The sequence below is a fragment of the Cariama cristata genome, unplaced genomic scaffold (assembly GCF_000690535.1).
Source record: "Cariama cristata isolate BGI_N322 unplaced genomic scaffold, ASM69053v1 scaffold19386, whole genome shotgun sequence".
Taxonomy (NCBI): Eukaryota; Metazoa; Chordata; class Aves; order Cariamiformes; family Cariamidae; genus Cariama; species Cariama cristata.
This window is the reverse complement of record NW_009622889.1, coordinates 1,521-17,716: the sequence shown is the minus strand read 5'-3', so window position 1 is coordinate 17,716 and position 16,196 is coordinate 1,521. Positions and strand designations below refer to the sequence as shown.

At 41.2% G+C, this 16,196-nt stretch overlaps 1 protein-coding gene across 1 annotated transcript; it reads right to left on the bottom strand.

The window, feature by feature from the left end:
* Positions 1-6,233: 6,233 nt before the first annotated feature.
* On the bottom strand, positions 6,234-15,717 carry GMFB (glia maturation factor, beta; the record flags this gene model as incomplete). The annotated part of the gene is made up of 6 exons (XM_009702525.1): positions 6,234-8,177; positions 10,782-10,855; positions 13,091-13,173; positions 14,016-14,065; positions 15,027-15,076; positions 15,621-15,717. Coding segments are annotated over 6 exons (426 nt in total), but the record flags the coding sequence as incomplete, so codon positions are not given.
* Positions 15,718-16,196: the final 479 nt, after the last annotated feature.

Genomic DNA, 16,196 nt, shown 5'->3' with positions numbered 1-16,196 from the left:
GAACTAGAAGCTCTCTGTAAAACGAGAACCTCTCTGCTTCACCTCACGGAGAGTGAAAGAGGGCTTATGTTAGGCTGTACTTACAGACTTTGGAATGGAGCCATCTAAGGAAAAAAAGGGCTGTTGAGTGGATGCATCTATTTTTGTATTCTTCCAGTAATACAGCTATACAATTTGTTTTGTACTTCTGAACCAAACAATTGCACATTCACAGTTGGAGGTAGGGTATAAATATTGTCTCTAGCTGATCCCTTGATCCAGTCGTCCTAGCTGAATTAATCACTTTCGCAAATCAATCCAGGATTTGTTGCTGTCGGAGCAGATGGCCAGGCAGACCGCATTTGCGAGCAAGGCGGGCACATTCTCCTTCCAATTATCCAGCAGCATTTTCCAAGGGCGGATATTTAAAATCAGACATTATTTTGAAGAAATGCTAAATCTCTCTTGTTCCTTATTCAGCTCAATAAGGGCACTGACCCCTAACTTTCTGCTCTACTTCTGTCCTCTAAGGTCTTAGTGTGGGATGGCTGGTGCCCCTTTCCCTTTCAACAAGGTATTTTCTGCCCCATTTTCTTCTGCTCTCTTCCCATTTTCTGCAGAAGAGAGGTAACAACAACAGATGCTGTTTGGCATGGAGGTTTCAAGGGTGCATGATATTAATTGTTGAGCCGAGTACCGCAGAAAAGGGAAGAGAAGCTGCGTTCACGCTACTAGCTGCCTGCCATGGGACGTAACAGCAGGATCGGTTAACAGTGCGCCTTTCAAAAAGCCTTGATGGGACTTCCCCATCGCAGTACTAAATTTGCCATGAAAGGCAGTTATGCTGTTTTGCCAGTGTTCACAGCTGTTCTGCATTCGGGAGCCTTTCTGGCTGATAATTGCTCTCTTCTCCCCTCTGTCTCCTGCTGAGGAGCTGTTAGAGCTGTCAGGGGAGTTGCGTCTGAGCTCAATCACGTTCCGTATGAGATGTCTCACTTACCACCAAAGGTGAACAAGGTTAACCAAGAGGATGTTTTCAGTCCCTGAAAGAACGAAAGATGACAAAATAGTCCAGAGGAGACAAACCCCCTGTGGTGAGACAAAACGGACCACACTGATTAACGACATCTATGCAAATGTATTAAAATCATCTCCTTCACTTTATGGCTGCGTTAGAAAAAAGACATAGATCCCAGTCAGACCAAGGTGAGGCTGCGCAAGATGCTGCATATACACACTGCACCAGACGGCCTCTTATCTGCACAAGATCACATCATCTTAGTAGCATCAAAAGGAACAGCAGATATAGAAGAAAGCCCAGAAGAACTGGGAGAGGGACGTGGCCAAGTTTACACTGATGTGAACACAGTGTTACATGTCAGCAGTGTCCTAACCACTACCAGTGAATATTCGCTGTTTAGTGTTTCCCCATTTTCCTTCACTGTATTCCACAAAATGAAAATTGAGTGTTAAAAGAAAATCTGAGGTATGTAATTGCTCAGCCTTTCAATACAGAGACATGGCAGATACAAATGTGTATTACTTGGAGAAATGAAAAGCTAATGCCAGGGCTCCTTGTACTTCAGGACTGTTGTGTTCATCGAAACATAGCTGGAAATAAAGCTCCTAACGCCTTGAATATAGCACAAATCAAGCCAGTCCACTACGTTATACAACAGCCCAGAGAGAGGTCGCCAGCCCCATGATTGACTGTTGACCCCAGAGATATATTTTGAGAACTACAACTCCTTTTCCTCGCAGACCTGCAGGAACTTACACGCCTGCACATCTGGCAGTTCAAGACTGCTCTTTAGGAACACCAGGGCTTCCCCTCAGATCCCAGAAAAGTTCTCTCTTCCCCAGCAGTTACAATTTAAGCTGTGTATCCAGACCAGCCTGGAGGCCAGCTCAGCACACGGGACTGATTCCCTGGGCTCAATACCCTTCTGGAGGAGATGGGGAAGCAGGAGCGACTCCACAAACTCGGTAGCATCTCCACAGCTCTTCCTTTGCTGTTAGACAGCGGCAGTGGCCTGCCTTAAGGGAAGACCTTGCAGAGAATGACTGTTACCAAACTAGACTCACACATGTAGAAGCAAAATCCAAGAACTCCAGCACGGAGATCTATAAACCCCTCTGTGCAGGCTTTTCCACATGAAGCTGAGCACAGGGGTTTTTTTCTAACCAGCAACATCTTAGGACATTGACAAGTCTTGTTCTATTTTCTGCTGCAGCACAGCAACAATCCAACTAGACCTGGCCAAAGCTTTGTTGGGTCTCTACAGCAGCTAGCATGCCTGCAGCTACCAAAAAAGGTGCCAACCTTAGCCAACCCTCACCACATCCCCACGCAGGTGAGGTCTCCCTTGCTGCTGCAGAAGGCCCTGGGGCGCATCACCAAAACTGCAGCTGACTTGACTCTGCAAACTTACAAGTACAGGGAATGGCCCACCTGCCACATGTCCTTAGTTTTGTTCCAAGGGGTTAGGCCCACCTTAAATCATCACCCCTACCACACAGGAGCCTAGCAGAATAAACCCCAACCACTCTTACATGCACTGAGTGCCTCAGGTCTCTGTCCCACAGCCTCCCTGCTAGCGCTCCCACTTAAGGCTGCTCACCACCTCTCAATGGCACCGTATCAATACCTTACCTGCTTGTGCTTGATTTCCCCACCCTCACATGCACCCAAACACAACATGGCAGGACCTTTGTCTGCGAGGAGCAGGTAAAGAGCTCGGGGGAGCCAGCTTGCACTTCAATCAGTTCCACAACCCATGGGGGACACGGAACAGTAGGCACAGGCACGCTCATGAGACCCTTTGGCTGGTGTCCCTTTCACTGCCAGGAGACTCCAGCATACATGGGCAGCGATTGTCCCAGCTCCTCCAGAACCAACTACATTTCTCCTCTTCTCTGCATTATCCCCAAAGACCCTGCCAAGTCAAGGGAATCTCCTTAGCAAACTCCTTCCAGCCCTGGGCGAGCCATCTGTTCACACACCTGGACGAGAAAGCACCAGCTGCCTGTGATACTCAGCCTACATGCACATTGCAGATTTGTACTGATGCACAGAGGGTTTCCATTTTCTTTCCTATTCCTTTCTCTAGCTTTGACTTCAATGACCACTCAACTGCCCTTTTCATATAACTATTACAAGCCAATGACCTTTCCAGAATGAAAGCAGCTGCCCTTCACTTCATAGCCCGAGATCTCCTTGCAATTCTCTTCAGTCAGCTTTTTACTGTCTCAATGATCTAGCAGGTACCAGTAAACTACCACGTCATTTTCTAGTTAAGTGTATTCAATGAACAGAGAACACACAGGGCTCCACAGGTGACCTTCCCCTCTGGTGTGAGAGCCATTTACTCCTTTTTTTCCCCTCTCCTTCCCTTTAATCAGCTGTTCCTGAAAACCATTTTTCTCCCACAACAGCTTAGCTATTTTTCTTCAGAGCTTTTGGCAACAGATTTAGGTGACCAAGATGCCATTCAAGAGCCAGATGTGCTGAAGCAGCTGTGCATTTTCTCCTTCGCAGAGCGCTCTCATCTGAGACAGAAGGGGTTTACTTCTATCATGTCTCATTGTGGCCCATTAATGCTCTTCTCCAGCATCAGCAGAAACAATGTATGCCAGCTACTGAAGCGGAATTCTTTGGATTCTCTCTAGTAGGTTTGATTTTTTTCCAACAATTTAGGGAAAAAAAATCTCCAAAGATCAGAGGGAGTGCTTTGATCAACTGAATCTGGTGGTCTCTTGGGCAAGAAAGAGATGAGCCAACAACTGTGAGAAGGAAAAAGTACATTAAGGTCCTTGGACTCCTTGGGGTCTCCTTGAGAGCTACGCTAACATCTTTCCGTTGGCACCTGCACTCTGGATTGTATTTCACACCTCCAGGTTATGCCAGGAGCCTTGACCTTATGGGAGAGGTGCAACACAAAGTCCACGTGGCATTTCAGAATGAAATCCAGCCCCCACACCGTCTTGTATACATGCTGAGTTTTGTGCCACAAGGGTGCAAAGCAGGGGAGGAAGGCAGCAGTTACCCCGCAGTACTCCATCGGCTGCCATCCCCTCCCCTCCCTTGCTGCCACCCTTCCCGACAGATGGAAAGAGGAATTTTTAGGTCGAAAAGCAACTGAGGGAGAACATTCAAGACAGAAGACCAGGCCACAAGTCCAAAGCAAACTCCAGGAAGCTGAGAAAAGGAGGAAGGGTCATACCTAGTATTATTCGATTTTCCCTGTCAGACACTCACGCTAGATGTGCTACTTTGCAATTAAAACAGGGCAACAGAACCTCTTAATTAAACATTTTATTTAAACCAATACAAGCACCATGCTTAGCAAAAAAGATTTGGTTTAAAGTAAACATGCAATATGAACTAGCAGAGACTAAACAGCATATGGAAGTTGTACTGGTTACTGACATTTTCATGGAATCGCCAAATTCTCAAAACTGGCCACGAACCGCTCGCACCTTTTACCACCTGCAGCACAGGTGTCAACCCTGCCGTGTCACAGCACACGAGTCACACCGAGTCTGGATCACGTCACAAGGGCTTCACTGTGTCCCTTCTCATGTCCCATCACACCTCCATTTCACAGTTACTAGATGTACATATCCAAAAAATGTTGCATGATATTTCTTTTTTGAGCACACTAAAGTGAGGAATTGAACCCCCTTGTTTTTGCGTGTTTGATTCAGACCCCTGTTATCAGTTTAACATTGTTTCTGGACTAGCTATTTTACAGGTAAAGATACAAAAATGGAATCCTGGTACAAATGCATAAGATGCTCCTTTGGAGAAGTGAAAAGGTGTCAACACCCGCATTATTGCCTCCTTTGATAGATCAAAACAGCATTCATGATACTAGAAACACACTTAAACCACCAAATACCAGTAGTTAAATTTTTTTTGTTAAAAATATTCAAACAATACAAGTCCATTTTACAGGCTGACATGCAAACTCATGCTTTAATTCAGCTTACCATCAATTAACAGGATTACAAGAGCTGTATCCCAGCCACCTAGTCAGTATTTAAAGGAAACCAGATTAATCGTGGCAGAAGTCTCCCTTTGAGAGACCTTTAACTTTAAATCCAGGCCAAGGATTTTATGGTCAACTTACTAACTCCTGAAAAATAGGAGGTCCCAATGGAAAATGCTGACTCTCAGAGCTTTGGCTACAGAAGCTCCCATAGGTGGCATTAGTTACCTTATGTTGTCCTTTAGTTTGAACTCTCTTTAGAGATCTGAAAATTTGAGACAAATGTACTTTCACAGATGGGCAACTCACTAGTAAAGCGCAGCCAGAACATACTGGCCTTCCGAACACGGACACGTCTGCTTCCCACTGGTCTTGCGGGGGCAGCAGTACAGAAAACACAGTTCTAAAGATAAGGTGGGAAAAGCATGTTATGAAAACAAGTATTATTTGTGCAGGAAAGACTGACATAAGTAATGTCTTTGTTTAATCAAGTATTAGCACTACCTGTCTCTCAAGAGCCTAGGACAGTAAGCAGTAGACAGTTGTGTTAAAAGTATTAAAAGCAAGGAAACCACAAACAAGCCTAGAACAGCACACATCCTCTGCACACTCATTTTCCAAGTACCCGCAGCTGCTTCCTCACTTCCACAGCTCTGAGGGGAAGGAGGTACAGCTACCAAGCAAGGCTCTTTGAAGCGTAACACTGGTGGGCTGAGCAGCATCAACATCACCTGTCACAAGAAAGTGGGCTTTAACACTCTCATCAGGATTTGTTTGCTTTCTACAGGACTTGAGGGGCAGCACCCAAGGCAGAAAGTCCTTAAGTGGAGGCAACAAGAACATCCAAAGTGAAAAAATTCAGACTGAAGACATAGCCATAAGTAGCAATATTTTCTTAGCAGAAGGTGGAGTGATCCAGAGATGAAGACTCAAATTCAATCATTTGGCTGCAGCAGCTCCTCCCTTCCCCTCCTGAGAGGCAGGCCCCTTTTACAGTTATTTCTGTGAAGATCCATGCAAGCAGCAGTTGGATGCTGGCAGCCCACCAGTGTACAAAGTACAATGACAAAGATTATTAATCCGGTTTTCCCCACTGCAAATGAAGCCAAACGTTGCAAGCAGCAGCTTCCCTCTCACCCAGGCTGTACTTTGACATGCCTTACCTTCAGCACAATGCCAACAAAACAAGATTCTTGCTGTTTCAAGACCGATACTTAGCATGACACTATTCTTTAAGCCAAAGTCTTATTTGTACAATGTTTGTCACAAAAGACATTGCTTTTATTGATCTGTAGTACAGAATGATCAAGCAACAGTTTCATAATCAACATTTTTGTCCAGGGAAATGGAATTGTTTTTCCAGTTCACTACGTTAACACAGAAATTTAATTACAAGCATTTCTTTCCCGCACTGAAAGGTCAATTTAACCGGATCATTCTAACACATATTTCAAAAAGCTCCTCTCAAGTCAGATTTGTATACAAATAAATGAGCAGTAACATCAAACTAAGAAGAGATTTACCAACACTGAGGACCTTTGCAAATGAATTCCTTGCGATCTTAGAGGAATTAGTGTTTTGAACACTAACACAACATATGTTTACAAATGAAAAACAAACCTTATTTCAGCAAAGGTTTCACAGCATGAAATACTGGCCTCCAAATTTAACACTGCATTCCTTCTCACCAAACAGATTTGTTAGGGCAGCTGTATTTTAAGGTATGTTATCAACAGGAAGCTGCTCTTACGCAGATACTTACTCAGTAGCACAACAAACACTCATGAGCAAGATAGTGAGTGAGATACTGTCACATGAGCACTCCTTTTGCCACTGCATGGGCTGAACACGTCCCATATCAGACAACTACTCTATGCAATATAAAACAGACCTGTAAAAAGACTGGTCATTTATAAAAGTTAAATACTATTTTCACATTAGAATATTTGCTGTTTCAAAGAGATGAACCGTAAGTAAATGAAAATCAAATTATCACTTATGCAAAAGCTTTATCTGGAATGTAATGTTGACCAACAAGCAGTTAAGAAAGTTAGAGACTGTAATTAAAGTACTCAAAAGCTATGCATGGCCAAGTTTTATAACAAAAGAGATACAAATCATTCATTATCATCAAAAGCTTTAACCTCTTGACTCCTACAAATGGAGTAGATGACTGGAATTTCAAAGAAAATGAGGTTAGCTTTTTTTTTTTTTAAACAGATGTCAACTGCAACACTAGGCACTAGGAAAAAATGTTACTTGGAGTCTTTAACAAAGTTTTTACCAAATTTGTAATAAGTGGCAGTGTAAAATTCTCAAGTCATTTTAAAGCTAACAAATTAAAGGCACACAGTATTAACAGGTGTTCATATAACAGGAAATGAGCAAAGAGGTAAACTTCTTAACAGTGTCATAAGTTATATATGCAAGACATCTGGTACGAGAGTAACCAGAGTTGTAATTCAGCCCTTAGTTATCACCTAGTTCCTGTAAGACTGCATTAGCATGAGAACTGGACAGTCAAAGCTTTGCCCTGAAATTTAGTAAGATTGACTCAGTCAACTGAGGAATTACTGGAATGACAAAAATTAGTTCCAAGAATCTGAGAAAGTTCACATGGACTCAATGGAAAGATAAACAAATGGATTTGCTGCACAAGGATTTTGTCTTTTTAATACTAAATGCTTCCAGGGAGTAGTTTTCAAAATTGAGAAGACATTAAGTCCAAAAGTCTGAAAAGTAAGTGACAGTACACAATTTCTGCATATAAATGGCTAGTATATGTCATAAGGATGCATCTGTAGCTCAGAAAAAGTTAGCATCAGCTCCCAAATTATGTTTGTAGATAAGTTATAAATCCAGCACTGAACTATTTTAGTTATAGAAATATTAGTCACAAGAGTGCAAAAGGAGTCCCTGCAGAGGAGTATTCCCTTTTAACAGGTACAAATAAGGAAACACCTGCAAAGATTTGTTACTTCAAGGAGACAGACCTGCTATTCTTTGCACAAACTTTGCACAAGAGATATACTGCAGGAAACAGATGTAAATACAGTGCATTTCTTAGATGTAAGTATTCATGTCTGGTTCCAGTATTATCAGGATGGTACATAAATACTTAGTACAGAGGTTTTCTTAATGGAAGAAGCCCAGTTTCTCACGCAGCCATTCTTCAGTTAGGTCTTCTGTATTTCTTATTTCAAATACCTAAACAAAATTGCATTGCATAAGTTCTCGAGGTGATGGTACTTGAAAGGGATAAGCATACAATGCAATCAATACCTTTCCACACGAGTTGTTTGAGCCCTAATAAACCAGTAACCAACCCAGAGTTTTCACACGCTTTCTTGAAAGGATCGGTTAATATTCTAAAGTAACATCAGTGGAAAATACACAAGACTAAGTGGCAAGGAATATTACTAACTTGAAGAAGAATCCCGTCATTCCTCTTTCCAGACTTCACTCTTCTCCTTTAAGAATATGTGAGAACACCACATGTACTACATTTAAAGTTACTCTGAAACGGCACCATCTCATATGCATTGTCTCAGCAAGAAGCTTGTCTGTTTGAAGAATACAAATCAATTTAACCTCTGGGCTGAATTAAGCCCAAAGTTCAGGAATTTTGCTCAGCCCAAGACACATTTATTCCTTCTTTGAACTGAAATAAATCCATGGTATCCAGTAGCATACTGTTTTCCCTGTAAGAAACAAGCCTGGGATACCTCAAAATAGAAAACTTGGGGAAAAACAAACAAACGAAACAAAAACCAGCAACCCAAAGCTTTGCGGAAGTCTTAAACAAACCTTCAACAGAAGGTTTGAAGCAGAAAGCAAGACCAGAGACACCAATATACTATGTACACTCCATACGGGCAAGTAACTGTTTTGTTTGGGGTTTTTTTTGAAGAGAGGCTTGTTTTGAAGAGAGCCCCTTGAAGAGAGGCTGAGTTAATTCTGTATTGCTAACTGGAGTCTCTGAGATGCGCACAAATGGATCATCTTTTCAGAAGTCAGGTAAGGAAATTTTACAAATCCACAGGTCTTCAAAAGTATTCTTCTAGGCAATAAAAACAAGAAAAATACTTTAACTGGAGGCTGCTGTTACTATTCTGACAACACTGAAAATAAGGCTATGTCAGCACTAAATCAGTTACCTGCCCTTCTAGTGGTAGGGAGTACATAGCTGCAAAAAGCATGCTCAAGCCAATAGAACGGGTGGGATTTTGTAAGGCTCACAAAACAAGCTTCTCAGTGAACCTGCTGTTTGGAATGAACTTCCTATTTAGTCATGTCCTCAGCCATTTCACCATTTTAATCTTCTCCAGGAAACAATTCAAGTTTTTTATCTTTTCTTCCTCATTTCTCATCTCTGCTGGAGTGGGCTCTGGACACTGCTTCTTGTATTCAGACAGTGATCCACCACTATCAACTGTTTGGTTTTTTGTTTTGTTTTGGTTTTTTTGTTTTGTTTTTTAAAGTAAAAGATAGGGGGAAACCCCAAAATTCAGTGTTACAAGAACAGAACAGCTTAACAGAAGCCAAGGTAATATGCAAGCCACTGACAAAATAAGAGGACTCAGTTGAGTCACATGCAGAAATCACACCAGGAGGAAGTCACAGCATGAGCTAAAATGAAACACAGCTCAGCGAGTGGCAAGAATAAAGCACATTTGAAGAGCAATTAAGCAACCCGAACTGGAGCCAGGCTATGTTTTCCAGCTTCAGAAGGAAGATGATCATGGACCTCTATAGCCACCCCTAGACTTTCATTCAAAAGCCTTTCAGACTGAATTTCTCCCACTTAACAGGTGATAGTAACTCCCATAAAGCTAATCCCCAGGCTTTCACCTTCTTCTCATCGACTCTTCCTTCTCACTTACTGGAAAATGCTTTCCTCTGAGGAATTCTTCCTTTCTATTAAAGATGCTACAATTGTCAGGCCTCTAAGATGTAGTTTCAACAAACCTAGAAAAATGATTTCTTGGGGCTGTACTGATTGCTTCCACCATCTTATCTTCTGCTTCCCTCCTATCAACTTGATGTCCAATTTAAAACAGAGGTCCTTTCTTACAAGGTACAGCTAGAAGAGGTAGAAGTTCACAATTCTCTTATTGGCCCAATACACATTTTTACTGGGATGTTAAAGTACTCAGTCAGGATAAGGAAGATCAAAAAGGAACAGTGAAGTCATTTCACATTGTGTGAAGAACCTGAAGTGATGACTGACTCTATTTAGCTTTACTGGTTGAAACTGAAACTTTAAGAAGTCTAGGTGCCAATTAAGCAAAGATTTCAACGATCTCCAAAATGACAATTAGGTGGCCTTTTTTTTTTAAATATATGTATACCTACGCCTAGCGAACGCAGTGATTCCTTCTGGTCTCAGTACTGGAGGAAGCCAACACAAGAAGATTCAGAATTGTTCAGCACTTGGCACATATGTTACTTATTCTGAAGGCTATGTTCTGCAAGCACACAACCCCATAAACCTGGCAGCAAAACTAGTCCGCACCACACCATAGTAAGACTTCGGTCTATTCTTCCCATCAATACATTCACTCCCCAAAGTAAAGACGTCCGTTCTACTAACTGATATTTTAGACAGCACAGTTCTTCCTCTACCCTAAAACTCCAGAAATCCCCACAAACACATATACTCCTCTCTTCAGTCTTCCTAAAAGAGAATCTGTTCACTGTAATTACAAAGTCTCTTAACACCCTTCTTGCAATAGGTTCAAGCAAGACACAAAACAGTTTCTGCAACCTGCATTTAAGGGGGAGACCGTTATTTCAACTAGTCAATTATACCTTAGTGAGTTCAGCTGTCTGTACAAGCTTATTCTTGCTTCCAGCATACATCATCTGCTGTTCAGGCTTACATCCTGTAGTTTTGTTAAAAAAAAAAAAGAAAAAGAGGTTTTCTTTAGTTATTTTGACTGCAATACTCCAAAAACAAGTTTTGAGTTTTTTTAAAAAATGAATCCAAACTGAAAGTTGGAGTCTCCATTCAGGGAAGTGACCTATTTCTTTATATAGATTATCATCTTTGCCCTTACTTTCACATGTAGTACTTGAAAAGCATTTTCAGAAGTAATAGTCATGCAGGTTGAATTGACGGTCTCAACATGCACCTGTCTTTCTGCTTAGAGCCAACATCACATATTGCAGCAGTCAAACTTGAACCACAACAGCCAACAAAGCAGTACCTCCAGCTGCTACAGTAGTGTGCTGACTACCCTACATTCAATTCTTCACCCTCTTGCTATTTCTGGAAGATTCTCATGTTTTTGCAAGTTACACTTACACAGACCTTTACAGTATATGCCTTTGAGCTGCAGTCGAACTGAGAACAAACCAAGTCAGTTTGAATTTGTTGTTCTTCCTCCTAATCTCTCCCCAAATACCCCAACTAAATTGGTAGCTCAAAATTACTCCCACCCCACCCCCAAACACAGAGCAACTTCAGTCACAGCTGAAGTTAGCTGCTGTTTAGAGGCCCAACTCATTGTTTCTGACTCCAGTATCAGTCAAACCACTAACTTCTGTTTGCAGAAAATTTTTTGAAACAGAAAACCTCAAGAAAAAAAAGGCTTTTCTTTAGAAGTTTCTAGATATAAGTGTACTTTTAAATCTTGCCACCCATAAAGAACACTGTCTAAGCTCTCTTTTCCTATGAAGTACTACAAGTCTGCCTGCTTTGCTATTTGAAGGTCTCACAGGAAGTTTCTTACAGCTGTTCTAACTCACAAAATATCTGTCCTTCAGAAGAGAAGTAACACCCAACACATTCATACAAGGCTTCTCGGGTAACTACAGAAGAACATGCTCACTAGTTGCTAAACTCTTTTACCTATCTAGTTACTCAGAACTAGAGTAATGAATGATAAAACAATGCAATCAGTTTATCTTCTTCTAGAGGATAACAAGGATAATCCACTAATAACAGCATGCTACCCTATTACAATTCAGAACACAGATGGAAGCCACAGGACCAATTCAGCGCTCTAAATCCAAACCAAGTCACAGGTCATTTGGCTTCTATTAAAATTACACAGTTCCCTGCGCAGATATGCTTACGTTGAGGGTTGCTGTGACACAAGCAGAGGAAGCTACTGCTGTATACAAACTTGGGACGATCTAAGATTACAGCCTCTTTCTCCTTGAACATAGGTCTGTTCAGCCAGCACTTTCACCTACCCAGATCTGGGTTATGGAGCCCTCTTTTCGTCCTTTTCGCCCATAGTTGTGACAGCCCTTTAGACTTTCACAGCACAGCACTGCTTGGAGGCATCCTCTGTTGCTGCCCATTGCATACAGACACCCTGGAAACCCCCCCTCTCGAATAATCCCATCCTAACCCTTTTAGAGAGTCCTGTTGCTTTCATGGGTAGACATGGGTTCCCATGCCCTTCTGAGGAGAAGAGGAATTTCTTCACACCCAGTCACTAACATCCAAATAGCAGGATGGACAGAGGTGAACAGAAACCCTCAGGAATGGAGTTGGTATCTTCCAGCTCTCTCCTCACTCGCTTCCTGAGCCTTGTCTGGTCCTATTTTGAGGATTCCCCAAGATTTGAGGAAACGGTGACAGGAAATATGTTATGTTAAACCTACATGAATAGATGCAGAGTGCTCCAGGTTCCTTTCCTTTACAGGAGGGTGTTGCCTAGCACACCACTGAGAACACAGTGAGCAGGCGCATTTAGAAAGATACCACATTTTGGACAGCTATGCAGGAAGCTAACACTTCCGTTCAGCCTTCAGAAATGGAAAAGAAAGAATCTCTTTTGTCATACATCCTAAGTGCCCTAAAAGGTGAACCCCAAAGACAGTGAAAACTTCCGGCAACTACGTAGATCTGGGCAGATTGAAGTGTTTACACTTGTCACGAACTGATGGTGAGGATGGAGCTAATACACCAGAGATCCCTCTCTGCCAAAGGTCTCCAGATCATGCCACAACTTTATAGTGCCTTGCTTCCAGCAGTGCCATAAGCACATCTAGCCTTAAGCATCTGACCCACTGTTTGAGCATTAAGCACTCATTTTATCTTCCATAGCAAAGAATATTCCCACATTTACAACACATAGTAGCTACCATTCACAATGGTCACTCACCAACTGGACTGGAGAAGATAAAGCACAATGGATAAGAAACTCTTCCATCATCATGCTGATACTTGTAACTATACACAATAAATGTTTTTTCTGTGGTTAAAGAAATCAAGAAATCAATGACTTTATTAGGATATAATCCTCAGTTATCAGAGCTTGATGCAGGCACAAACAAGTCTTGCATTCTAGAAGATGCTTTAAATTTTGTAAGTCTCACTGTTCTCCTGTTTTCACTTCCATATTTGACTTTCCGAACTGACCTTGCCCACCTTTACCAACCTCTACTACAGCTGGGTGTGAGGGCTGTCTCTGTATTACTGTTTCACATCAGAGCTAAATATCACCCTTTCATCGCAAATATTCCTCTCCCAGCTCTGTAAAAAGACTTCCCACACCCACCGACACATTTCTGGTTTAATGAAAGCCAGATTCTTTCTTTGCAGACTAAGCATTTGTTTCAGGTGTTTTGCTGAATTTGAACTCAAGGTTTTGGGTTTCTTTTGGTTTTTTTTTGTTTGGTTGGTTTTGGTGTGTGGTTTGTTCATTTGTTGTTGGGTTTTGTTGGGTTTTTTTGTTTTGTGTTTTTTGCGGTGTGTGTTGTTTGGTTTTGTTTTTTTTTTTTACAAAACTGGTACATTTTACTCAGTTATTTACAGTAAGAGCTGCATGGCTTCACTTTACTTCCCCAAGCATTATATAGTCTAAAAGGAAATACAATCTCGGGAAAGGTTCACATATGTCAGTCATTGTTTCAACAAGCGGGACAGTGCATCCTAAGAACTGATCCCTAGGTTTTCTCACAAATAAAGTACCAGTAAAGTCACACCACAGTCAAGTAGTGGCCTAAAAAGGTGAAGTCCAACTTTGAACATTTTGAATAGCTCCCAGGAGTCAGTAAGACCAAATGCCAGCAACATAAAAAGGATATCGAGGTTGTCTCTCAGGCAGCTCGTCTTTTAGCTCATCGGGAGAAATACCCTGGTAACATTAAACACAAGCAATATTTGAACAAATGATCTTGCACTTGAAGGTATACCATGAAGGCTAAAGCAGAACAATGAAACAGTGAAACAGTTGTAAGTTAGATGTACATCTACAGTTGAACCGATAACGATTTCTCACTCAAATTACTAGAACAGTTTAGGAAAACTTCTGAGCTAATAGGTTCCTATGACTAAACACAGAACTAATGTTAGCATGAATAATCATCCCTATTTTAGGCATAATGACTTTAGAAAACATTTTGGGCTCTAGTTGGATACGCTGGCACCTACCACGCTTTTCTAACTCTAGTGCTAAACAGAAGTAAGCAAGCGCACACCAAAAAGTATCTGTTAAAATCAGCTACATAAACGGTGCTTTTGAAAAATTCAGTCCTTCCTCCTTAGGCAAGCAAAAAAAGAGTCCCCTTTCTATTCAAATGTTACATTAACTTCTACATTCTAGGGAATAAGAGCGATGGTTAATGCTCAAATCGCTAGAAAGGACTTAATTTTGCCCTGTGTACCATTAAGAAACGCTACATGCTGGGCTGACCTTATTATGCCACCTATCAAATTTAGAGACTGCAGAGGATTAGCAATCCTAGCTTCTAATTGATGGCAGATCAGCTCAGAGTCAAATATGCAGATCTACGTGGAAACAAAGCAGAAATCTCTACAAAAAGCCCGCAGATGCCAAAGATGCTTTTTACTTAGTTGTATCATAACAGCTTTAAAGTAACTTTTTTTGTGCAATTAATTAGTCAACTCAATTGCTTCTGCGTAGTTCCACTATTAACAGTGCTGTGCTTTACATGCAGAGTGGCCATGTGTTTAAATAAGCTTGTGACCCAAATTAGATTAACAGTTCGATAACAATTTGAAACTAAGGCAGTACCTTAGAGACAACAATATATTGCAGGCTGAAGATACTCTTATTTACAATTCATTTAACAAACCTCATGCTCCTCATCCAGTACCACCAACTGCTTATCCTTGTCGATTTTCACTATAAATCAAAATAAAACATAGATCAATGTTTTTTCCAATTGATTTATACAATGTAAGCATAAAGCTTTTCAACATTCTCCCACAAGTATATTCCCTGTGCTTCCATTCTGCTGCTTCAGTCGATTCCATGACTTCACAAAATCACTGAAGTCAAGAGAAGTGCACAGTCTAAGTGCTGTTCATTGTGATTCACTCTTCTCAAATTTCAAAGACAGAAATGTCAAACTCCCCTACTAAAAGGCTACAAAACTTACAAACTCAAAATGTCTCTGCCTTGACATTTTTTACTATCGTTTTACAAACAGTGGTAGACTGAGCCACAATTAAGTATACTTTACTAAGAGCAGATGCAGTCTTGTATCATAAGAACAGTGTTGCTTTACTGTTAAAATTACAGAATTGGAAGTACTGAAGTTCACACAAGAAACTGCCTCTTGGCTCACATTTACCTGTTACAGCAGCAACATTACATGGGAAGGAAGAGAGGAGACAGGATTTTCTGCAAGACCTTGCAATTTTTGTCAGACATGTTTTTAACTTACTTATAATGGCAGCATTGTTGGTTTCTTTACGAAACCGGAATTTTCTCAGTTTCTCCACCAGGTCTTCAGCAACATCACAAACCACCAGAGATTCACTCTACAAAAAGGAAATGGGAGAGGGGAGGACAAGATAAATCTTTCTAGTAAACCAGAAAAAAGTTCCCATGTCACATATCTGCACATAAACGCTACTAAGAGGAACTGCAGGCAACTTGGCCAAAGTTTCAGAACATATACATAAACCAGAAAAAACATGGATGAAAGCAGTTTTTAACAACACATTAACAGAACACTCATCTGTTTTAATAGCCCCCCTCGAAGCCACACGGTTAACTAGAAATATTTTATTAGCTATTCCTGAAGTGGAACTATTCTCATAGCTCTTAGAAGTAAACAAATTTTATGATTCATTTGCCAAGGTAAGTCCTGAAATAAGGAAGCCCCTTAGAGTGGCAGTAAACTGGCTAAAGTAATTTAAGCATTTAAAATAATGGGAGCTACTGGTAGTACTTCAGAAGAACACATACAGTAATCAAGGGTCACCGCTTATATTTACCCACAAAAATATTAACTGAA